At 47.4% G+C, this 24,364-nt stretch overlaps 1 protein-coding gene across 5 annotated transcripts in view; it reads left to right on the plus strand.

The window, feature by feature from the left end:
• Positions 1-24,364, plus strand: part of RAP1GAP2 (RAP1 GTPase activating protein 2) — a 215,383-nt gene that overhangs the window by 152,799 nt on the left and 38,220 nt on the right. For all 5 annotated transcript variants that reach the window (XM_018064418.1, XM_018064419.1, XM_018064420.1 and 2 more), the window contains 8 exons: positions 960-995; positions 6,177-6,221; positions 6,941-6,973; positions 7,383-7,595; positions 8,811-8,914; positions 16,106-16,184; positions 16,946-16,999; positions 19,957-20,040. In XM_018064418.1, coding sequence (XP_017919907.1) covers positions 960-995; positions 6,177-6,221; positions 6,941-6,973; positions 7,383-7,595; positions 8,811-8,914; positions 16,106-16,184; positions 16,946-16,999; positions 19,957-20,040 — 648 coding nt within the window. The remainder of the gene's footprint in view (positions 1-959; positions 996-6,176; positions 6,222-6,940; positions 6,974-7,382; positions 7,596-8,810; positions 8,915-16,105; positions 16,185-16,945; positions 17,000-19,956; positions 20,041-24,364) is intronic.

The following is a 24,364-nucleotide window of genomic DNA, read 5'->3' on the forward strand; positions in this document are numbered from 1 at the left end:
GGCAGGATGGATGCCCTACCTCTATGTGGAGAAGCGACAAGGACATGTTTCCTTTTCACTGCTGTCTTTTGTCCCCTATTCATCTGGGGACAGTCCATTCTGAGCGCTGATTAACTCGGGGCTTACCAACGCCTAGAAGAAAGTAGAGCTCTTTTCACAGAATGGGAAGTGGGGACTCTTTTGGTGGAACCTCTGCCTGTGTTTTGTTAGGGTACAGCTTTCAGCCCCTCACCCTTCCATTCCACCTTCTTTTTCTCTTTTTGGTCTTATCTGAGTTTACAAAGTTGGCACCAAAGTAGGTTAAAATTTCGGACTTATAGTTTATGATTTTAAAAATAGCCCATCCAGGCTCCTGGAGGCTGCAGTTTTCAGGCTTTGCTCTCACGTTCTCGGGTTCCCAAAATGTCCCTCGGGGACAGCGGACAGGGACAGGCAGAGGTGACGCACCAGGGCTCAAGCTTCCACAGCTGTCTTGGCCAGGGTGGCATGCTGTAACTGGTTTTGTATGCTGGAATTCTAAGTGAGACTTCTGTGAGGAGACAGAAGGGGCTGTGTGTTGCCACAAAACTTGGAAATCTATTTGTGTGGGACATCTTGGCCCCACTGTTGGGTTGAAAGCATCCCACACACGAATGCTGCTGGAGGGTGAATCTCCAGGCATTGGGGAAACCTCGGCTTTTCCCAGGGGCCCCTCCCTCTTGACAGAGACTGAGAAACTGTTCTCTCCAGGGCCACATGCCAGCCTGGGCGCGCTTTGTTCCCCGTCTTGTTCTATGGGGTGTTCTGGCCTTTCCAGCCCTGCAAAGGCGAAATCAAATTATCTTCTCTCTTGATCCAAATGAATTTCGTCCCTGGGGAAGCCGGGGTTGAGCTTCCAGACAGTCAGCAGGGAGGCTTTTTCTCTCTACCTCCTGGCTGACGCCCTGCCTTTGTCTCTCTGCCCTGTTTGTGTCTTTCAGTCAGCGGAGTTCTTCGAGATGCTGGAGAAAATGCAGGTGAGCATCCTCAGTGTGGGGGTCGGGGGGGTGGGGCAAGGCCCAGGTGGGAGTGCCGCAGCGACCTCAGGACACAACGCCAGGAGAAACCCCTCGGGCAAAACCCAGGTCCTTGGAGGGAGGGCAGAGAAGAGAGCACGCACAGTTCTGAGGGGCCTGGGCCACCTGAGGCCACTTCCACGTGAACACACTCAGGATTCTGGAATAGCCCCTGCCTGAAGGATGGAGAGAAGATAAACAGAACCTGCCAGCAGGGCAGACGGATGTGGGGAGGGTTTGAGAGGGTCCGTCATTCCTGGAATGGGTCAGAAAGAAAGCCCCTTCTTCGAGGAGTCATCTCATGTCTGGGAGGCAGAGCAGCCAAGTAGGAGACAGACCTGAGTTCAGATCCTGCTCCTAACACTCGCCAGCACTGGTTCCTGCCCTTTTCTGAGCCTCTGGTTCCTGTTTTCTGTCTACTCACAGCACTGTTCTTGCCCCACTGTGATGCCAACCGCGTGGCCATTTTCCCACACTAAGCAATTCAGCAACACTAGCCGGGTGCCCTACAGTTTCACCCAGTTCTGACACAGTCTCCCCGGAGATCTCGCAGGTCAAGGGGTCAGTCCCACAAGACCACCCTCCTCTGACTTCAACCCCAATCCCAAATCCAGATTATCACTCGTGTTTTGACTCATTGGCTATAAATCAGAGGTTCCCATGATCGCTCCTTGGTTCCATTAATTCACTAGAGAGACTCACAGAACTCAGGAAACCCACTGGCTTACTAGGTTAACAGCTTATTGTAAAAAGAGATAACTCAGGAACAGCCAGATGGAAGAATGGCCGCGGGCAAGGTATATGGGAAGGGATGCAAGCTCCCATGCCTTCTTCGGAAACTGTGTGTTCACCAGCTAGGAAATCCCCCAAGCCCTGTCCTTGTGGGTTTTTGTGGAGGCTTCTTTACACAGGATGATTGATTAAATCATTGGCCACTGGTGATTGATTGACTCTCCAGCCTATCCTCTGTCTCTGGAGGTTGAGGTTGGGGCTGAAAGTTCCAACCCTCTAATCAGGGTTGGTTCCCCTAGCAACAAGCTCCCATCCTTAGCGGCTTCCCAGAAGTTACCTCATTAACATAAGCTTATGAATAACAAGGCACCCCTTTCACCTTTTTGGCTCTGGAGCTGTTTCAGGAATGAAGGACAAAGGTTCAAATGCTGTAAAAAGAGATGCTCCATTGCTCTTAGCACCTAGGAAATGCCAAGGGTTTTAGGTTTTTCCTACATTTATAGTTGGCTTTCTACAATCAGAAAGAGCTTTGCCTTTTCTCCGTTCATTTGTTCATTTGTCCATCTGTCCATCCATCCGTTCATCCATTCACTCATTGGTGTGGACTCATGGATTCTGATTATACGATAGTTTATAGTCTATATAGTAAAATCTTTATTGTAATGCTCAAGTTGTCTTAGATTTGGCCAGTGGGAGCCCCTGGGACCTGGCTGCCATACCAAATATATATTAATAGTTCTCATAAATCATGATAGCACAGCTTCTACAAATGAGAATGCAAATACCCACTTACATGGTTGTCTGGATGAAATGAGAAATAACAGTTACAGATGGGAAGAAGATGCTGATGATAGCCTACGCATTTCAGGCGCTTCTCTGGGCTCAGAGGTTGATAGGTGTCACCTCATTTCTTTCTGAGAAGTCTCACAGGAAGTAGGTATATTGTTATCCCCATTTCACAGATGAGAAAACCAAGGCACAGAGCTATTAAATAAAGCACTCAAAGGCTGGTAAGTTATTATTGTAGCTTTGGAGCCAGAAGGCTTAGCCACTATGTTATGGTGGCTAAGTAGACGCTCCAGACTCCAGGAAGGAAGATACTGTAGTGACGGTTTGGAAGCTCTAGGAGGGAGGCAGATGAAGTGCCCACAGTCAGCCTGAGATGCAGGTGGAGCTGCTGAGAGGGTGACTGCCACCAGCAATCAAGCATGGTCCTCATGGAAAAGCCAGGTCGCCGCCCTAAGGGTGGGGAGAGGTAGGGATGGTTTAAGGGAAAACTATTATTAGTGGTTGTGTTATTATCACAAGCAAGTTGTTAAAATCCCCTTCTGTGCCCAGCAGTGTGTGGACTACAAGCTAATTTATATGTATTTAGGGAACTTACAGTCAAGTTTCGGAAACAGGGAGGGCCTTGGCCTTGACAGTGAGTGGTGGGAGGCAGCATATGATTAAGTAAAGCTGGGATTTCCACCTCAATCCCTGGAGTCCCGCTCTGCACTCTGCCAAGCTGGTAGGGAATTTGCAGCTTGCCCTGCCTTCTCTCTGGCTGCTCCTGCAATCCACTCACCCCTCACTCTTTACCCACTTCCCTCCCCCTAGTCCTGCCTTCCCCACAAAGGGCTTCTCTGAGCAGAGTCCAGCCCCACTCAACTGACCTCATCATTCTCTTGTTTCAAGGCTACTGAGTTGTCTTCTCAGCTAGATTGGGAGCCTATCAAGGGCAGGGGGTCTGTTTTATTTTTTTCTGGCCATACTACAAGGCTTTCAGGATCTTAGTTCTCTGACCAGAGATGCAACCACGCCCTCTGCAGTGCAGCTTCGAAGTCTTAACCACTGGACCACCAGAGAATTCCCAAGGGTCTGGTTTTTATGCTTCCTTTCTGTCTCCATGGCAGGTGGCTGACCCCTGCGGGTGGTTGGTCAATTTCATCTCAGCTGAGACTACCTGGGGCTGAGACCAGACTTCCCAATGCCTGGGCCTCTGCCAAGTGCCCCCTGGGCCCCAGCCTCCGAGGGGCCACAGCTTCCAGCTCTTCGTGTATCTGAAAGTCATGTGGGGAAGTGGCTGGTGTGAAGTGTGGCCAGAGTCTGTCCTTGAGTGTGGGCGCCCTCTTTCATGCTGCGGGCGTGGAGACAGAGGCTCGAGTGTTGTAGCATCCAGGGCTCTCTGAGAGTTGTGAAGAGCTGAGACTAAGATCCAGGACTCCTGACCTCCCTGACCGAGAGTCAAGGGATTTGAAGAAGAGCGCAATCCTTTGAAGCAACAGAAGTACACAAGCTTTGGATCCCTTCGGTCCTGGGTTCAGGTTCTATCTGATGCTCTCTAGCTGAACATCCTTGGCCAAGTCATTCTACCTCTCTGCACCTCAGTGTCCACATGGCCAGGGATGAGAGAGGGGACCAAAATCATGACACCTATAGCAAGGAGATCAAACCAGCCAATCCTAAAGGAAATCAACCCTGAATATTCATTGGAAGGACTGATGCTAACGCTGAAGTTCCAATACTTTGGCCACCTGATGTGAAGAGCCAACTCATTGGAAAAGACCCTGATACTGGGAAAGATTGAAGGCAGGAGGAGAAGGGGGCAACAGAAGATGAGATGGTTGGATGGCATCATTGACTCAACGGACACGAGTTTGAGCAAGCTCCGGGAGATAGTGAAGGACAGGGGAGCCTGGTGTGCTGCAGTCCATGGGGTCAAGGAGTCAGATACAATAGCAAAGGCTGACACATGGAGAGGGCCCAGTGCTGGGTGGTGGCTCTGTCATGGGGGAGGGCATGGGAGGAGGTTTGCTCACCTGCCCGGGGCTGTTTCCAGGCAGGGATGACTAACGAAGGACAAACAGACCAACTCCTGACATCACCCTTCTCTTCACCCTCCCAGTTTGCTTCCCTGGTCAGGGACTGCTGTCCACTCAGGTGGTTTTCTCCCCATGTGGGGAAAGGAGGGCCTGTCGAGTGGGAGGGACCCATACGCCCTCCTGGACGATGCTGCAGGTGACTCAGTCCCACCAAGTCTAGATCCACCCAGTGAGTGAGCAGGAGGCCTGGGTTCTGAGGGCTGTGGGACAGGACTCTGCACTCTAGACACACGGCCCGGCTTCACCTCCAAGTGCTGACACCGCTAGCTCCAGGAACCTCCTCCCAGGGCCCCCGTTTCCGAGTTGGTAAATAGGTGCTGAGAGTTTTCAGAGGAGACTGAAGGAGGGAGCGCTGTGCAAGGTCAAGTTTCCTGCTCTGTATTTTTATGATCGGGCAGGGGCTGCTGCAGGACACTCTTCTCTCCAGAGGGACCTGTGTGTCCCAGTGTGTCCCAGCATCTCACACCCTTGTCGGAATTTATTCAAACAGTTTTGGGAATGCCATGTACCCCACTCCCTTAAAACCCACTTAAGTCAGAACGTGGCACTGCTGGACTGGGCCCTGCTCCCCAGAAGAGCATCTCCCAGACACCTGCAGATGATACGCTTTAATCCAGGCCCAGTGAAGGTGCCTGACCTTTGCGATGACACCTCTGTGAGATGGATAGGTGGGTGTTAGAATCCTCATCTCACAATTGAAGGTGTGGAAGCTGCAGAAGGCTGAACTTTGTCAAGGGTCACTGGCAGTAAGACAACAGCAGAGTGAGGACCAGGCCACCTGCCCGTCAGCCGTGGGCCCTCCCACCAGGGAGGAGTGGAGCTGGTGTGGCATGAGGTCCAGCCTGTGGGTGCCGACACCCCAAGATGCAGGTTCCCATCCCTCACCCCTCACCTGTCGGCTTTGAGAGAGCCTGGTGATGTTTAAGTGCTGGAATGGGTCTTGCCTGGTGGTACAGTGGATAAGAACCCGCCTTGCAATGTAGGGGACATGGGTTCGCTCCTGGTCTGGGAAGATCCCATGTGCCATGGGGCAGCTAAACCCGTGTAACTAACCCCTGCTTGGTGCAACTAGGGAGAAAGCCTATGCAAAGCAACGAAGACCCAGTGCAGCCAAAAAAAAAAAAAAAAAAAGCACCAGCGTGGAAAGCTGCTTACCTATAGCTTTTACCATATTCTTACCACTCTTCCAAGGGCTCAACACATTCTCAACATTGAATCTTCACTACCAGAGTAGGTGAGGTTTTCATTCCCACTTTACAGATGGGAACACTGAGCTACACAGAGGTTCTGTGACTTGCCCAAAGTCATCAGGTCGTAAGTGGCAGTGTTGGGATTTGAACCCTCGTGATCTGGCTTGAGCCCATGCTGTTAACCTGCTGCCTTGCCGAGGCTTCTGTGAGGCCTGAGTGTGCAAGGACCACGCCAGCTGCTGCTGCTGCTGTCACTAACTGCCAGCTAAGGCAGCTGCTCCTGATAAACTCCTCTGTTTGGCTCGTCTTCTGTGACCTTTGCTTTTCCATGGATCCTCTTTTCCTTGTTTCTGCAGGGGATCAAGCTTGAAGAGCAGAAGCCGGGACCCCAGAAGAACAAGGTGGGCTGGGCGGGTGACAGAGGCAGGGGACACAGCAGGCTTGCTGGGTTCTGCTATCTTACGCTGTCTACCTCAGATTTTCACCATGAGCCACTTAGGTGACCACACCATGTTGACTGGGGCATAGTGGGCAGCAAGGGGGGCCCTGGCGTAATGCCTCTGGGGCAGCTTCTGGGTGGACTGGGGTGGAGACAAGGTTTGAGGCTCAGCCTGGCTTCTCTGCCCCCACTCTTGCGAATGGACCACACGCTGTATGTAGGGGTGTCAGGCCCTGTGCTCCAGGTTCCAGAGGCATCAACTCTTAGCTTCAACTTCCATTGCCCAGGCCCAGGGGTGCAGCTCATCACTTCGAGGTCAGCCCTCTTACCTGGACGGGGCTGGATGGGACCAGAGGTTACCTTCCTGTCACAGCCTCCTAGGGTGAACAACTGGGTCACCAGAAGTGCGGGCCTCAGCGCTTTGCATACTGCGTCTTCAGCTGGCAGGGTTTGCACTCAGGCTCTGTCACCCTGGGGGAGAACTCCAGCCAGGTTCCAGAGCTGCCTCTGGGCTGTTTTCCTGTCCGGTGTTCTGCCCGTTGATCCTTCCAAGGCCCTGCTGCAGTCTGCCAGGCCCCCAGCCCCCTACCTCCCCTATCTGGGAGAGGGGAATGGAAACAGTGGTCAAACCTGATGGGTGTTGCGGGGATGGATGGTGACATTGTCTGGTTTCTCTTGCAGGATGACTACATTCCGTACCCCAGCATCGACGAGGTAGGAGCCCCCGGCTGCCTTCAGCTCTGGGTCCTGTCTCTGGGGCGCAGCTGGGGGAGCTGATGGTGATGACGTTGATGGTCCCTGCCCGGCCTCACGTGGGAGAGAATGCTGGCCCTGGAACTTGAGGGCCTGAGGTCTCTTCCCATTATCCCCTTTGTGACCTCAGTTTTTCCTTGTTTAAATTGGAGGTAACTGCCAAAGCTTTGCACCTCTGGTGCTCCAGGGTCGGTGAAATGGGAGATATTGCAGGCCTTAGAGAAGGGGTTCATGTTACTGCTTTTGGCCTCAAATATGGGATCCCCTCCTTGGAGCGGTTGGAAGGTTGAGGGACACCCCACCGGCACCCCTCCCCTCCTTCTGTAGACCCGGGACAGGCTGCAGTGCCAGACCCTCCCTCTGCCTCCAGGTTGTGGAGAAGGGAGGCCCATACCCCCTGATCGTCCTGCCCCAGTTTGGGGGCTACTGGATTGAGGACCCCGAGAACGTGAGCACACCGACCTCCCTGGGCAGCAGCATCTGTGAGGATGAGGAGGAGGAGAACCTCAGTCCCAGCACGTTTGGCTACAAGCTCGAGTGCAAGGGTGAAGCCAGGGCCTATCGCAGGCACTTCCTGGGGAAGGTAAGGCCCAGGGACCCAGGGCAGGGAAATAAATAGCTGCTGGAGGTGGGGGCGGTGGGCAGGGGGTGGGGGCAGGAGCCTGGCGTTCCTCTCCAGGCCCCCTTTCTCTTTGTCTCTCCTCTTCCAAGTCCTGCCCCTGTCCTTGCCGCCTGCCAGTGTCTTGACTGGCTCTGCCCCTGGGTGGGGGTGGGGGGTGAGGATGGGGCAGACTGAGCATCTGCAGAGCCAGGAAGACTCGTGGGTGATGGGTCCAGGTTGGGAACACCCCCGACACATATTTTAGAAGGTGATGGAATGGGTAGTGTTTGGAGGTGAAGAAGAGTGGAAGGAAAAAAAAATGTTCTCACACTTAGGAAGTCTGTTTCTATCAAAATAGTACAAGTCTCTTGTGTCCTCATTCTAGCAGGTCCCCCTTGGTACTTGTACCAGATGATGTGCTGTGAGCCTCTGATGGCTTAAAAGTGAAGACTTTACATTTCTTTAAATATATTCTGCCCACCAGACTTGCCAGGTTCCGGAAGTCCCGAGGGCAGATTCCGGAAATCTCCAGACTAAGGCAGCTTTGCAGTCTTAGGAGTTGTGTGTCAGCACCTCCTGGGGAATGTGTTAAAATGCAGATTCCAGGGCCCCACCCTAAGATAACTGGTCCAGGATGGGCTCCCAGAGCCAGGGAGAGAGCCACTGTCTAGAGAACCAACTGGCTCCACCCTCCCAGGTTTATTCCTGCAAATAGTCTGAACTGGGGAGGGTTGCCCCTGGGAGCAAGGTAGCAGACTAGGTATCTTGTGGTGAAGAACTTGTGCTTTGGTCAAAACAGATGTGGAACCCTGGATCTTTCACTTATTAGTGGTTTGACCTTGGATGGTTAACGACTCTGAACGTGGTTTACCCATCTGTGAAATGGGCACGATGCTGTTTTCTTCTGCATAAAGTTAAAAGTCAGGATTAAAGGAGTGAAGGGATATTGGGCTTTTAGCCCAGTGCCCGGCAGGTCCTGGGACTCCGGGCAGTTGGAACCTGTTACTGTGGCCCTTCTCCTCCTTCCCCTCATCTACCCCTCCCCCCACCATCACCAGCAGAACCACAACTTTAGCTTTGATCTCTTCCTTTTTGCTGTGGGGCTTCTGACTCCTGGTGAAGGAGGTGATTTGGGGGAACGTGTCTCGAGGGTCCCCCCCCCCCCAATTCCCACTAACACCAGATTTCTATCTCTAGGATCATCTAAACTTCTACTGTACTGGCAGCAGCCTGGGAAACTTGCTTCTGTCCGTGAAGTGTGAGGAGGCCGAAGGTGTTGAGTACCTTCGGATCATTCTCAGGTGGGGCTTTGGCGCTGTTGGAGGCCACGCCTCTAGTGGCCAGTACCCAGAAATACCGGTCTGACCAGTCTGGTCTGGGTGTGCTGGGGAAACAAACCTGGCTGGAGTCTTGGGGCTATGTGTGAGTTGCCAGTCGGGGAGACCAGGTGTTTGTGCCAGCTGGCTGACTGCAGGAGTCAGCATGGTGTCTGGGCTCAAGGTCACCTAGACCTTACCCCCACCTGCTTCTCTTGTGGGGACTGGGACTCTGAAGAAGATGGTCCATCCTGCTGAGATACAGCTCTAGACTGTCCTGGGAGAAGGTTTGCCAGAACACTGCCTCCAGTGTGCATCCAGTCGCGGAAAATAGGTCCCAAAGCATCTCTGTGTACCCTGGGTTCCCCAAAAAGGAATGGTGGTAACAACCGGAGCAGTGATTCACAGCCAGGCCAGGGACCTCTCTCTGGATTATGACCTTCTCAAAGGCAGGAACTGGAATTGGTTTCTGTTGGACTTATGTGTTTTTTAGAACATCTTTTGCAGTAATGACAGTGAATGGTCCATGTTCTCTGCAGGCCTAGTGGTGAGAAACAGAGGATTTTAATGTATGGCACAAGTATTATTTTATTGATTTACACAGGATGCTGAGGGAACACAGAGAGTCAATCTTAAATATCTCTGTCCCCATTGGGCTGGTGGAGAAGCGGGGGAAAATCAGCAATGGTGCTTAGCACTGTGCTGTGAACCTGTCAAACTCCCAGTCCATATTTGTGAATCTAATTGGAAGTCCTTGATGGTATTTGGAAAAGAGCAAAAGCATTTTTTCTCTGCCCAAGTGTTGAGATAAAAATGGGATGGAAAGTGACAACTAGCCTTGCAATGAGAAGGATAGGAGGAGGGGGGAGCTGGTACAAGGAAGTTGTCAGCACTCATCCAATTTTGATTTGCTCTTTCTTAAGAAAGGAACCAATTTTCTTTGCTGAGGTTCACCTGGCTAGAAATGATGTTTGCAAGGCAAGGAAGAGTCCATTAAATCGCTAGCACTAATATTCTGAGAGAGTAATACCCGGATCCCCATATCCTAATAGGATTTCAAGTTGGTGAACCTCTGTGAAGAAAATTACTTCCGTTCTTAATAAAAATCAGACCCAGAAGCGGTAGCATTTCTGAGTAAGAAGATAATTGAACCAAGGATCTAACCCTCTTTTTCTAATACCGTGTCCTATCTGAAATGCCACACCTGGACTAAAAGAGAGAGAAAGATGCTTGGCACACAGCACATTTTGATGATTTTTTTATTCTTCGGTAATCTGTGGGGTGATATGGAGAACTGACCTCAGTGCCTCTTTCTTAGAAAGCAGTGTAATGAGGGAATAGATGAAGTGGAAATTGCTCAGTCATGTCTGACTCTGCCATCTCAGGGACTATACTGTCCATGGAATTCTCCAGGCCAGAATACTGGAGTGGGTAGCCTTTCCCTTCTCCAGGGGATCTTCCCAACCCAGGGATTGAACCCAGGTTTCCCACATGTTGGAGATAATTCTGTGTTGTTTAGAAGTATGGGTGAGCCCTGGAACATTCAGAGGTCTTTCCACATGGAACCACTTTTGTTGTTTCGGGTCAACAGCGTTTGAAATGAATGCCTAGGGGAGTGACTTTCCTGGTGGTCCAGTGGCTAAGACTCCACCCTCCCAGTGCAGGGGACCCGGGTTTGATCCCTGGTCAGGGAACGAGATCACACATGCTGCAATGAAGATTTTGCATGCTGCAGCTAAAAAAATCTCGCATACGACAAGGAAGATTGAAGATCCCTCATGCTACAACTAAGACCAGGCACAGCCAAATAAATAAATACTAAAAAGAAATGCATAGGATTCCTTTTTTTAAAAAATGTCCTGGGGAGTTAAGCTCAAATGTGGCTTTCCCAGTAGAAATCCAGTGAGCAGGGTGGCAGAGAGAAACCATTCACCAGCTAGGAAGTTGGGTAATCACATGGTATACCAAAAGCCAGATGTAAAAAATAATTGGCCTCACGGCCTAGTAACTTCACCAGGCACAAAGAAGAAATTATGCAGAGATGAAATTCCCCTGCTGGCAGTGACTCTATCCCAGTTTCTTCCTCATTCCCTGTCAGCTTCTGGATTATTTAATTGATGTCTTAGAGCAACCAGCTCGCCAGCTAAAATCTGAGGATTCTAACAACACCTGTGTGTGCTGTTAGAGTTGCCAAGGAGAATCTCCTTACAATTTGGAGATAAATAACAAGCCCGAGTAGATGTCACCTTTTTCAGTGTGTGTGCTTATTCAGTTGCTAAGTCATATCCAACTCTTTTGTAACCCCTTGGACTGCCCACTAGAGTCCTCTGTCTATGGAATTTTCCAGGCAAGAATACTGGAGTGGGTTGCCATTTTCTACTCCAGGGGATCTTCCCGACCCAGGGATCAAACCCACATCTCTTATCTCCAGGCTTGGCAGGTGGATTCTCCACCACTGTGCCCCCTGGGAAGGTCCACCTTTCCTAAGTTTGGATATAAAAAGAAGGAGAGGAAAAAAAAAAAAAAACAACCCCAAACCCTAATAGTTTGTTTGAAAGAAAAGATCCTGCGTTTAAAAAAGCATAACTTAGCGTTTAGAGGGTAGGAAAATATCCAAACTTTGGAAAGGATTTATTATAGCAAGCCAAGGTAAATTCCGATATCCATTAACTTTGTATTTTCAGCAAACCTCTAAAAAAAATGATCTGTTTTAAAGACAAAAGATTAGGGACTTCCCTGGCGGTCCACTGGTTAAGACCCGGGGATCGAACCCACATCTCTTGCATTTCTCGCATTGGCAGGCAGGTTCTTAGTCACTGAGCCACCAGAGAAGCCCATCGTGCTATTACATCGGCAATTTCATCTGAAGCAGGTGCTTTTCTAGGAGGGCACACGTGACTGAGTTTAACACGAGGTGAAAAACCTGACCGGATCAATAACAGTGATGGAATAAATTGAAAAGTTCTCCAAGAATTCTCTCTCCAGAAGTTTCTAGATCTAGATGGTTTGCAGGTAGTTATTTGAAACTTGTAAAGAACAGATTTTATTTAGAACTTCAAAGGTAAATAGGAATTTTTAAAGCTACCTAAAAATAGATTATCATGAATGACAGCCAGCCTGAGAGCAAGTTTCTTATCAGCCGTGGGACAGTGGGACAGTAGCTTTAAAACGGTGGAAGAAAGTTGTTCAGACATGTAAAAAAATGAAGGGAGTACATTATTCACAGAATCTAACTGAAAGAAACACTAAAGGATGTACTTCAGCTAAAAGAAAAGAGAAACCAAAAGAAAGGATGCAACTAAAAAGTAAGAAGACATAGATAAACTAGGCTGATAAGTTTAATTACTGACTGGAAAAAGAATTTTTTAAAGAAAAAATTCTTGAATTAAATTTCTAAACAAATACAGCAAAGACAGTGGGAAGGAAAGAGTTCAGTAGCTCTTGTGTCTCCTTCCTTCCTCAGGAGAGAGATAGCAAGTAAGTTTAGAGTTTGTTGGAAAAATATAAATAGGTGTATTGGAAGTTTTAGAAATACAATATATAGCTCTTAAACTAGCAGAGGGATAAAAAGAATTTTAAAATTTTACCAAACTGAAGGCAGGGAAGGAGAAAGAAGAAAAAACACAGGGTTATTAAAAACACAAAGTGATAAAAACAATTCCAAGTATATTAGTGAGCACAAGTACAAATAGTCTATGAAAATATCAGGCTATCGGATTGAGCTAAAATGCTGCTGTATTCTACTTATAAGAGTCATGTCTAAAGAAAAATGACCTGGAAAGATTTAAAATGAAGAAATAGAAAAAGATATTCTGGAAAAATACTAGCTAAGAAATCTGGTGTAGCAATAGTCCTGTCAGAAAAAAATAGAATTTCAAGGAAAATGCATCAGTAGAGATAAAAGGAGCACTCTTGTAACTTGGGAATCCTTCCCTGCTCCTGATTCCCTTGCCTTGTGAAGGGACACTTCTGTGTAGCACTCCCGGCTCTCTCCACCCTCTTGGTAGGTGAATTTGCAGTGAGGACTTGATGTAGGTAGCTGTATCCTTTTCCCTTTCCCTCCTGAAGCTATCTGCCCCTGGGGTACTCCCTGCTCCCTGTATTGTAGTCTCACCTGAGCAGACCCCAGGAGAGGAGGCTTGTCCCTGCCCCGCACTGTCTGTGACTGGTGGATAACTCTAGGGTTTAGTTTAAACATCCATTTCACCTTCACGCTAAGCTACTGTGCTTCCTCTTCACCTTTATCAGTACCAAAGGAGTCATTTTCATTTCCAACTGCCTTGCTTTTTAATTTTTTTGGCCATGCTGTGTGGTGTGTGGGATCTTAGATCTCTAACCCGAGCCCTTTGCAATGGGAGTGCGGAGTCTTAACCACTGAACTACCAGCAAAGTCCCCAGCTGCCTTACTTTTAATTTCTTCTTCTTTTTTTTTTTTCTGATTTTGTTCATAACTTGGGCCAGGAAAGATGCTCTTTACTGGACCCCTCAGAGGCCTCAGCCTACATGACGATCAAAAGAACAGTCCACCTGGAAAGTCTAACAGTCATGAGCTTGTACTTAGTAACATAGTCTTGAGTTTAAAGAGGCAAATGCTGATAGGAATGTGAGTAGACAAATCCTCAGCTACAGTTGGAGATTTCAGGAACGCCTCTTAGATACCAATGGACCAAGCAGATGCAAAGATTGTGATGATATAGATTTGAACAACACAGTTAACAAATTTGATCTTCTAACATACATTCCTGAACTCAACAAAAGAAAAAAAAAGATACATTCTTTTCAAGCTCACGTGGACATGAAAAAACAGTCCGTGAATCAAGTTAGCAAATTTCAAATAATAAATATCATATGTCGGGGCTTCTCTTGTGGCTCAGCTGGTAAAGAATCTGCTTGTGATGCGGGAGACGTGGGTTCGATCCCTGGATTGGGAATATCCCCTAGAGAAGGGAAAGGCTACCCATGCCAGTATTCTGGCCTAGGGAATTCCATAGACTGTATAGACCATGAAGTTGCAAAGAGTTAGACACGACTGAGTGCCTTTCTAACTAATGTAATAGGTTATATTCCCAGAATATACAAAAATTAAATTAGAAGTCAGCAATTAAAATACTGAAAGATAAGACTCTTACATTTGGAATGGTAAAAAAAAAAACAAAAACAAGAAAACCCTTTTAAATAACTCATGTGCTGAAGGGGAAATCACAAAAGAACTGACAAAATATTTAGAACTAAGTGGCAGTGAAAATACCACCATCAACGTGTGGGATGCAGCTAAAGTGGTACTTAGGGAGAGATGTATAGTTTTAAATGCATTTGTAAAAAAGAAGAAGGATTCAGTGTGTAAGCATGCGGGTTGGGATGTTAGAAAAAGAATGTTGTTGTTCAGTTGCTAAGTTGTATCCCGCTCTTTGTGATCCCATCGACTGCAGCATGCCAGGCTCCCCTATCCTCCACTATCTATAGAGTCAGTGATGCTATCTAACTATTTCATCCTCTGCCTCCCCCTTCTCCTTTTGCCTTCGATCTTTCCCAGCATCAGGGTCTTTCCTGATGAGTCAGCTCTTGGCATCAGGTGCCCAAAATATTGGAGCTTTAGCTTCAGCATCAGTCCCTCCAGTGAAAATTCAGAGTTGACTTCCTTTAGGATTGACTGGTTTGATCTCCAAGCGACTCTCAAGAGTCATCTCCAGCACCACAATTTGAAAGCATCAGTTATTTGGTGCCCAGCCTTCTTTATGGTCCAACTCTCACATCCATACATGACTACAACCATAGCTTTGACTCTACGGACCTTTGTCAGCAAGGTGTTGTCTCTGCTTTTTAATACACTATCTAGGTTTGTCATAGCTTTAGGCAAAGCAGAAACCAAAGAAGATAGAAGGAAAGAAAAAAGGCAAGCATAAGCCAGTGAAGTAGAAAGCAAAAAAAAAAAAAAAAATAGAGATAGTAAAATTAAAAGCTATCTCTTTGAAAAGATTAATAAACTAAATCCCCAGCAAGGGCTGATAATGAAAACAGAAAAGATAACAACAGATACTATTTCTGCAATGAAGGAAGGGATCCAACTACAAATAGAAATGAAGTCTTAAGAGAACACCAAAACCAACTTTATATTAATACATTTGATGGATAATTTTATAGAATAACACATAAATTACCAAAATTGACTCAGTGAAGAGTAGAAGACCTTAACGTTCACCGTTAAAGAACCTAACTGGTAGCCAACAGCATCCTCCAAATGAAAAAGAGCAGGCCCAGAGATTTCACAGACAGATTTTAGCAAACCTTTAAGGGACAGAAAATTCCTATGGTATACAAACTATTTCAAAGGGTGAGATGCTTCCTAGCAATTTTTTGAGGCTTGATATTGAAACTTGACAAGGGAAGCACAAGAAAATAAAATAGGCCAGTGTTGCTCCTGAACGTAGGTATGAAACTCTAAATGAAATATCAACAAGTTAAATTCAGGAGGATATGGAAAAAATAATACAGCATAAGCAAGTGGAGTTTTACCCAGGAAATGAAAAGATAGCTCAACAGAAATGTAATCCACCAGGTTAACAGATTAAAAACCATATGATGATCTCAGCAGATGCAGAAAAGCATTCGGTAGAATTCAACACTTTCATAATGTGCTGAATGAATCAGGGGAATGGGCTAAATTTAGAATCTTATGGTGAATCTCTTTATAGAGCAACTCGCATCCCATTTATATTTTGAGTAAGTCCAGATTTTCAAACATTAAGTTTTCTTTTCTTAAGGTTTAATTGCATGTCAGACCCGAATATATCCAGAAGCTCTGCCCACTTCTTCTGGAGAACACAAAAAACCCACCAAGAAGCAAAAAAATAATGTTGAATTTGAAGGTGACTATTTGCATTCCCTGTTTCAGTTGCAGTCAGCTGTACCCAGCAGGTTCTTTGAGTATCCATTTCCCGTGGGGTCCCTAAGTAGGATCCTGTTTTCCCATTTAAGTCGGGGGCACCCAGTGCCTGGCTCAGGTGGCATAAGGCAGGTCTGACCCAGGGGTAACATGAATCAGGTACTTGCTTTGTGGCCTGTTGTGACCTCAGCCACCTTCTTCGTTGACTCCATTTCTGTGGACTCCCCTTTCTTATCTTCATCCATCTCGTGAAAGGTGATCTTCACCCCTTCTCATCTCTTGGACGTGTTTAGGTCCAAAGTGAAGACGGTGCACGAGCGGATTCCCTTGGCCGGACTGAGCAAGTTGCCCAGTGTCCCTCAGATCGCAAAGGTAAAAGCTGGCACCAAGAGGAGGTGGCTTCCTCTTTTAGCCGGGTCTTGGGGGTGCAGGCTTGTCCTGGGTGGGCTCTGCCTTTGGGAAGGAGGAGCCACTCTCCTTTTGGACCCTTGACTGCATGCATGGGGTGGGGGAGCTGTTGGTGGATACCCCCAAATTCCTGCTCCATCTCATCCTCGCTGCTGAGGCTGCTCAGGGAACAGGCTGCTCTTATCCCAGGTTCTTACCCCAAGTTCGCAGCTAGTTCAGCAGACTAGAGAAATGGAGAGACAGGCCTGGATATGGAGAGTAGGGTGGGGCTTCAGAGGAGGATGGAGGGGAGGGGAGCTGGGAGCCTTCAGAGCAGAGGATGGCTGGGGTTGAGGGATGGTCAGGCTGTTGATCCAGACAGAGGAGCCTCTTAGGTAAGGAACCATCAGTGGGTGGAGGGGCCTGGGTGCCTTCTCTGGGATGCGGGGAACTGAGTCAGAAAAGAGGGGCAAGAAGGATGATCAGCTGCGTTGGGGTGGACCCACACTCTGGGAGTGGGAAGGCCAGGCAAAACTGTGCTGGATACCTGTGGTGGCCTCACTTCAGTGGGAAACACCAGGAAGGTCTCTTGACTTTCCTGACCACACGCGAGTGACCAGCAGTGACCTCAGACCCCTGGGCCCTGCAGGTCTTGGCCTCATTCTCTTTCTCTTGGTGGGCAGGGCAGCCCAGGTGTGCTCCGTGGACGTGGCCCCTGAGCTGTATTTCTCTCTCTCCCCGCTCAGGCTTTCTGTGACGACGCGGTGGGGCTGAAATTCAACCCTGTCCTGTACCCCAAGGTGAGGACCTTCCCCTTCCGCCTGACTCCGGCCCTGCTTGGCTTGGATTGGCATGCCTGTGGCTCTGTGGGAAGTTCTTTGCGTCTTGGGGGTTTTTGTGGGGTCTCCATGACAAACCCGCATGTCTTCCGCTCATCCTGCCCACCCCTTCACAATCTGATACGCTGGAAACCCATCCTCAGCCGCGCCTGGGTCTCTGGCCTGCATCAGTTGATCCCCAGCTTCGTGGAGACAGCAGATGGGTAGCAGTTGCTCCGTCTCACCCTGATTGAACCTCCTCAAGGCTGGTGCTGGGCTGGGGAGTGATTCTGCCTCTAGATAGGGGGCTGCTGCAGACCTGGTCAGCCATAAGCATGGAGTCGGGGAGCGAGCAGAAGGCAGAACCCCACCAAGAAATACAAGGCCGGACCTTGGCTCCCCATTGCCGACATTACTGCAGGTCTGAGGCCTCACAAGCTAGGCCTCTTCCACCGGGCTCTAGTTAATCGACTCGCCTGGTCCTCTGTTAACAGCTTCTTTGGGATTGGCCTGATCTTGACCCCAGTTCTGATGTGGGGGTGCGGGTGGGGAGGAGAGCAGTGCTAACAAAACGAACTCATAAGCTCACTCAAGAACAGCTTGGCACGAAAGGACCTAAATCACACATGGACAGTGAATTGCTTCAAATCGGTCGAGGGATTTCCTTGGTGGTCCAGTTGTTAAGACTTCAAATTCCCAATGCAGGGGGCATGGGTTTGATCCGTGGTTAGGGAACTAAGATCTCACATGCCGCACAGCACTGCCAAGAAATAAAAATACAATTTTGTTTTAAATGAAAAAAAATTGGCTGTAGGAAGAGACCCAGGGCTTTGCGCACCCGCAGGGTGTAGGCAGAGATCGTGCAAGCTGGTTGGTGCTCCCGAGCATCCACTGTGGGCCAGCTGAGGCTGGCTGGGGCTGGTCAGTCCTCCTGAGTCCCAGTTCTGACAACCAGGAACCGGGAGGTGAAACGTCTGGTGGGGATGTGTCTGAAGAGGGACCCTGTCCTGGCTGTGACACCCCAAGCCCCTAGAATCAACACCTCAGATCTTCACGATTGTGCCTGACACACTATTTCTCCCCGTGCAGTGGCAGAGTTAATGGCAGAATCTTCTCTCATGGGGAGAATGTGCCAGAGTCCTTCTCTAAGATGGCCCTTTCACCCCATCCGAGCATCCAAGGTGCTTCCCAGTAATATGCTGCGCTCCACCAAACATTTTCTATCACTCAGACTGCCCTCCCCTTTGTAATTAAAGCTGAATTACTGAGGTTTAACCAAACATCAAAACCCCATCATAAAATCCTAACTTAACTACAATTTTGGCAATTTTTGTTGTCAAATCATAGCCACCGATGACTCTCATTTTTGTAGTGTTCTCTCTGTAGCTTGTAAAGCCTCTGGTTCTGGGAATAATGGAAGAGCAGCTGTATTTTCATGTTTGCTAGATTGGAAGGATTGCTTCGTCCGGCTGGGATGTTCATCTGGCTGAGCTGTGTGCGTGTTTTTACAGTTCACAGAGTTTAGAATGTTCCTTGGAGGGTGTCCATGGCTCAGTGCCTCTTCCCGGGCAGGGCAACTGCTCCGAGCCTTTGACTCATCCCAGGCGGGAATCGGGGGGCGCCCTCTGGGGTCAGGCAGTGCTGATCTTCCAGGTGAAGCTGAGAGTGTCCATTTCATCAGGCAGCTGAGAGCCACAGAGAGAGATGTCAGGGGTGACAGCTGACATGGGTCACGTACTCAGGCCAACAAGTCGTGCCTGGCTTGTTCTCCCCGTAGCATCTCATGTGGTCGAATCCTTCCTTTTTACTGCAGAGAATAGCCACTAAGTCTTCTCTTTCCTAGCAATCCGGTCCAGCTCTGATCTTTCTAGAGGGCTTACCTAGATGTTGATGATAATAGCCGCTGTGTGCTCTGCACTTCGTGTGCCCCATTTCCCTGAATCTTCAGAGCCACATGTCTTCATTGAACAGATGAGGAAACTGAAGCCCAAGGAAGTTGAGTGGTTTAATCAAAGCTGCACAGGTAAAAGCAGTGGACTGAAAATTAGAGACTAGTGTTTCTCACCAACTCTTTGAAACACAAGAGACAATTAGATGGAACCAATGGTCCGGATTTTTTGTTTGTTTTTTCTTTGTATATTGAATTAGGGTATGTTCCTCCTTAGAGATCTCTCCTTTTATGGGTAAGGGGGATTGAAGTCTGGACAGGAGCAGCGCCTTGCTGAAAATCTCTCTGCTGGACGTCCCCGGTGGTCCAGTGATTAAGGATCTGCCTGCTAGTGCAGGGGACATGGGTTTGATCCCTGTTTGATCCCTGATGCAGGAAGATCCCATGTGCTGTAGAGCAGCTAAGCTCGTGTACCACAGCTGCTAAAGACTGCATGCTCTGGAGCCCATGCTCCTCAACAAGAGAAGCTGCCGCAATGAGAAGCCCATGCACGGCAATTAAGAGCAGCCCCACTTGCTTCAACTAGAGAATGCCCGTGCACAGCAGCAAAGATCCAGCACAGCCAAAAAAAAAAGAAAAGTCACACTGCTGATTAGAGGTGAAATTAAAGCTAGCATCATCCTTGATGACTATGGTTTTGGGGTCCCAGCTTCACTTTTTACTCCCCAGATAAAAAGACTGGGGTCAAGTCAGTTCCTTGTGTTCTGGTGGACTCTCTGTGTGCACAGGCGTTGGCTGATAGATCTAAATGGAAATGGAATGGGTGACCCAGAGGTTTCATCACCGGGGGAAGCCCAGGGGCTGGAATCTAGCTGAGACCTTCGGACCTGTATCCTGACTGTGGACTTCATCTCTTCTCTTCCTCCATGTGTGGACATCTCATATCAACTGGGGCCCGTCCTCCACTGAAATGGGTACTTCCCCTTCCACCTGCCTCCTGACTCTGCCTCCAGGTTAATAATCTAATTTCTTTTATTCCCTTGTTTTCCAGGCCTCCCAAATGATTGTGTCTTACGACGAGCATGACGTCAACAACACATTCAAATTCGGGGTCATTTATCAGAAAGCCAGGCAGGTAAGCATCACGAATCCACATCACTCGAGCCTGTGCTTTCTCCCTGGGGACGTTTGATTTCCCATTCCCACACACAAGAGCACCTGGATTATGTTCTTAAACATCGTGAGTACAACCATCCTGTCCACATAAGAATTAGACTGGAGGTGGCAGAGTCTTCAAGGTAGGCTGCTGCTCTCAAAAAGGCTTGCACATCCTTGAAACCGCGATATAGCTTTTCATTTAGTGAATTCTAGTTTTTCCTGGCTTACTTCTGCTTGTGTTTAACAATGGGCTGTTGGTCACAAGAAAAATCAGACAGGGTGGAGGGGAATGGATTAGTGAAGGCTGCTTTCTTTCTGCCCACCACTCTCCCCGCTGGGAATTCGCTTTTGCTCCCCAGATGTGAGTAGTGTCCTGGCATTAAGTGTGCGCTCTCTGCCCAGGTCTGTGTTCACTGATGTCGTGTTGGTGGCTTCCAGTAAGCCACGATGAAAGTATTCACACTATGGAAATGGGCAAACACAAGAGCTTCTGTTTTTTTCTCTCTTTAGAGAGCAAGTTGTTAAAATTGTTACCAGTACACACTGCTCATCCTTCTCTGTCTCTTGGGGTGCTTCAGGTGCTGCTTTGGAGTCAGTTGACCAGAATGGTGTTTCTCAAAGTGTGTTCCGTGAGACCCTAGTTGACCAGAATGGTGTTTCTCAAAGTGTGTTCCGTGAGACCCTAGTTGACCGGAAAGGTATTTCTCAAAATATGTTCCATGAGACACTAGTCTGGTGAACAAATGAGTTCCGGAGGGGAGTAATCAGTTGTGTGGGAACGTTTTAAAGGTTCTGAGAACCCTCAAAGTAGATAACTCTTTATAACTTTGTTGAACTCAGTATTTCCCATACTCATTTGACCACAAACTTCCCATCTTTCCTACCATGAACATTTATTAACATCCTGAGAAGTGGTCGGCTGAACATACCACTATTTCCTCATCTGTGGGACCGTATTATCAGAGCTGTACAAAGTAAAAATGCAATATGTGAAAATAATTAGAGCAGCTACTTGAATAATTCCCTTACATTATAAGATTCGTCTGTGTTGGTCTTTCAGCTCCTCAAGCCTTCATTAATTTCCACATCCATTTCATCTTTGTATCATCCAAGAGCCTAGCATGGTGACTTTATAGAAATACACTCAATTTTTTGTTATCTGAATGAATGAATGAATAAAAGTTTTGGCCCTCCTGATGGTAGGTCAGTAGTATTTTTCAGTATTACCTCTGTCATCTCTTTTGCATGACAACATCTTTCTCATCTGGATGATAGCTGACTTCCTTGTCTGAAGATATTAGACCACAAGAGGCATGTGTTTGCTTAAAAACACTCTAATTAATGAAGGCTTGAGGAGCTGAAAGACCAACACAGATGAATCTTATAATGTAAGGGAATTATTCAAGTAGCTGCTCTAATTATTTTCACATATTGCATTTTTATTTTGTACAGCTCTGATAATACAGTCCCACTAATTAAAGTTCTTTGCTTGTGAAATTTACCAACGCAGATCTCCTAAGGTGATTACAGTCCAATGTTCCAGCAAAATTATAATTACTGAACATTAGCCATCCACCTCAGAGAAGGAATCTGACGGAGTCTGCATGTTGTCTATGTACCTGACATAACTGAGGCAAGGAGTGGGCGCAAGGGCAGATAAAAGTCTTTTCTTAAAACACATGGATTGTTTTGCAGACCTACATTAGGAGGGATTAATATGAACATTTGTTGTGTGAAAGCCCTATGCTGACCCTAGGATATAAATAAGCCCCATCTGACTCTCTGTTTGTCAGGCACTTTGCTAAGCACTGTGGCGGATACAGCAATGACTAGGAACCCTTCCCTGAGTGCATGATCAAGCTCAAGGCCAATACAAAAATAAAGACAGTAATCCCAGACAGAGTTAAATCCTTGAGAGAGGTACACACCCCAGAGCATAAGCTAGATTGTTTTTTTCAGGAGAAGATGTACATTGTCTGGAAGTGGTTATTCTACTGAACCCTAGCTTCCTGACCTGAGGCAGCCAGAATATGGGGCTCAAGTTGTGATAGATCAGGCATTGGGAAACATTTTCTGTGAAGGGCCAGACAGTAAATATTTTAGACTTCTCGGGCTATACTGTTTGTGTTGCATCTGTTCAACCCTACCTCTGTAGTACAGAAGGAGCCACAGACAATATTAAATGAATTGGCATGGCTGTGTTCCAATAAAACTTTATTTATAAAACAGGCAGCAGGCCAGACTTGGCACCTTGGGACATAGTCTGCTGGCCCCTGCTAGAGAGCATTGTTTCTCAAACTTTAGACAATTACAAACCATATCCAAGATCATATTAGTTTACTCTTCTGGTTTTTTAATTGCACCTATACTGTACTTCCCAGGTGGCTCAGTGGTAAAGAATTCTCCTACCAGTGCAGGAGAATTGGTTCAATGCCTGGGTTGGGAAGATCCCCTGGAGGAGGAAACGGCAACCCGCTCCAATATTCTTGCCTTTGAAATCCCATGGACAGAGGAGCCTGGCGGGCTACAGTCCCTGGGGTCACAAAAGAGCTGGACATGACTTAGCAGCTAAACAACCACCACAATCTGTGTAACGATTCACCCACTGAGGGACAGACAGCTGGGTTGTTTTCAGTTTGGGGCTATCATGAATAAAGCCACTGTGAACATTTGTATACAGTTTTTTATGTGAGCAGAAGTTTTCATTTCTCTGGGATAAATATTTAGGAAGACAATTGCCTGAGTGTGTGGTGATTATATGTTTAGTTTTATAAGAAACTACCAAGCTGTTTTCTAGCATGGTGGTTCCATTTTACATTCTTACCAGCAATGTGTGAGTGATCCATTTTCTCTACATCCTTGCCAGCATTTGGTGCTGCTACTATTTTTCATTTTAGCCATTCCAGTAGATGTGTGGTGAGATCTCGTAATGGTTTTAATTTGCACCTCTCTAATGGCTAACGATGGGGCTTCCCTGATGGCTCAGTGGGTAAGCAATCTGCCTGCGGTGCTGGAGACACGGGTTTGGTCTCTGGGTCAGGAAGATCCCCTGGAGGAGGAAATGGCGACTGACTCCAGTTTTCTTGCCTGGGAAGTCCCATGGACAGAGGAGGCTGGTGGGCTACAGTCTGTGGGCTCGCAAAGAGCTGGACACCCTGAGTGACTAAGCACATGCGCAATGGCTAATAACAGTGAACATCTTTTCTCATTTGAACATCGTATTTGCCATCTGTATATCCTCTTCAGTGAAATGGCTGTTCATGTCCTTTGGCCATTTCCTAATTGGATTTTTTTTTTTTTTTTTACTGTTGAGTTTAAAATTTTTAAATAACAGCTTTATTGAGGTATAACTCACATACCATACCAATTCACAGCAGCATGTGACTTATATCTCAATAAAGTGCACAATTCAGTGGTTTGTAGTATATTCGCAGAATTGTGCAGTTATTACCACGAACTACAGAAAAGTTTCATCACCCCTAAAAGAAACTCCATACCTAATAGTCACTTCCATCATCCCCATTCTCTGTAGCTCCTCTCAGCCACATATCTATTTCTACTCTCTCTGTGGATTTGCGGGATATTTCACATAAATGGAATCATAATATGTGGCCTTTGATGTCAGTTCTTTTACTTAGCATAATGCTTTCAAGGTTCATTCATGTTGTGCAATGAATCAGTACTTTATTCTTTTTTTTATGGCTGAATTGTATTCCATTGTATGGATATACTACATTTTCGCTTCCCTGGTGGCTCAGATGGTAAAGACTCTGCAATGCAGAGAGACATGGATTTGATCCCTGGGTTGGGAAGATCCCCCTGGAGAAGGGGATGCCTACCCACTCCAGTTTTCTTGCCTGGAGAATCCCATGGACAGAGAGGAGCCTGGAAGGCTACAGTCCATGGGGTCGAAAAGAATCGGACACAGCTGAGTGACTTCACTTTCAGCACATTTTGCTTATCTGTTTATCAGTTGATGGACATTGGGGTTGTTTCCACTCTGGGACTATTTTGAATAATACTATTATTAGCATTTGTATGCAAGCTTTTTTTTTTGTATGAACTGTTGTTTTCATGCCTCTTGGGTATATTCTTAGGAGTAGAATTGCTGGTCATATGGCAACTCCATGTTTAGCTTTTTGAGTAACTGCCAGACTATTTTCCAAAGAAATGGCACCATTTTGCATTCCCACCAGCAGTGTATGAGGGTTTTGATTTTTCCATATCCTCACCAACACTGCTTGTTGTCTTTCTTTTTGATTATAGTGTGAAGTGCTGTCTCACTGTGGTTTTGATTGCTA

This window comes from Capra hircus, chromosome 19, assembly GCF_001704415.2.
Source record: "Capra hircus breed San Clemente chromosome 19, ASM170441v1, whole genome shotgun sequence".
In the NCBI taxonomy this organism is placed as follows: Eukaryota; Metazoa; Chordata; class Mammalia; order Artiodactyla; family Bovidae; genus Capra; species Capra hircus.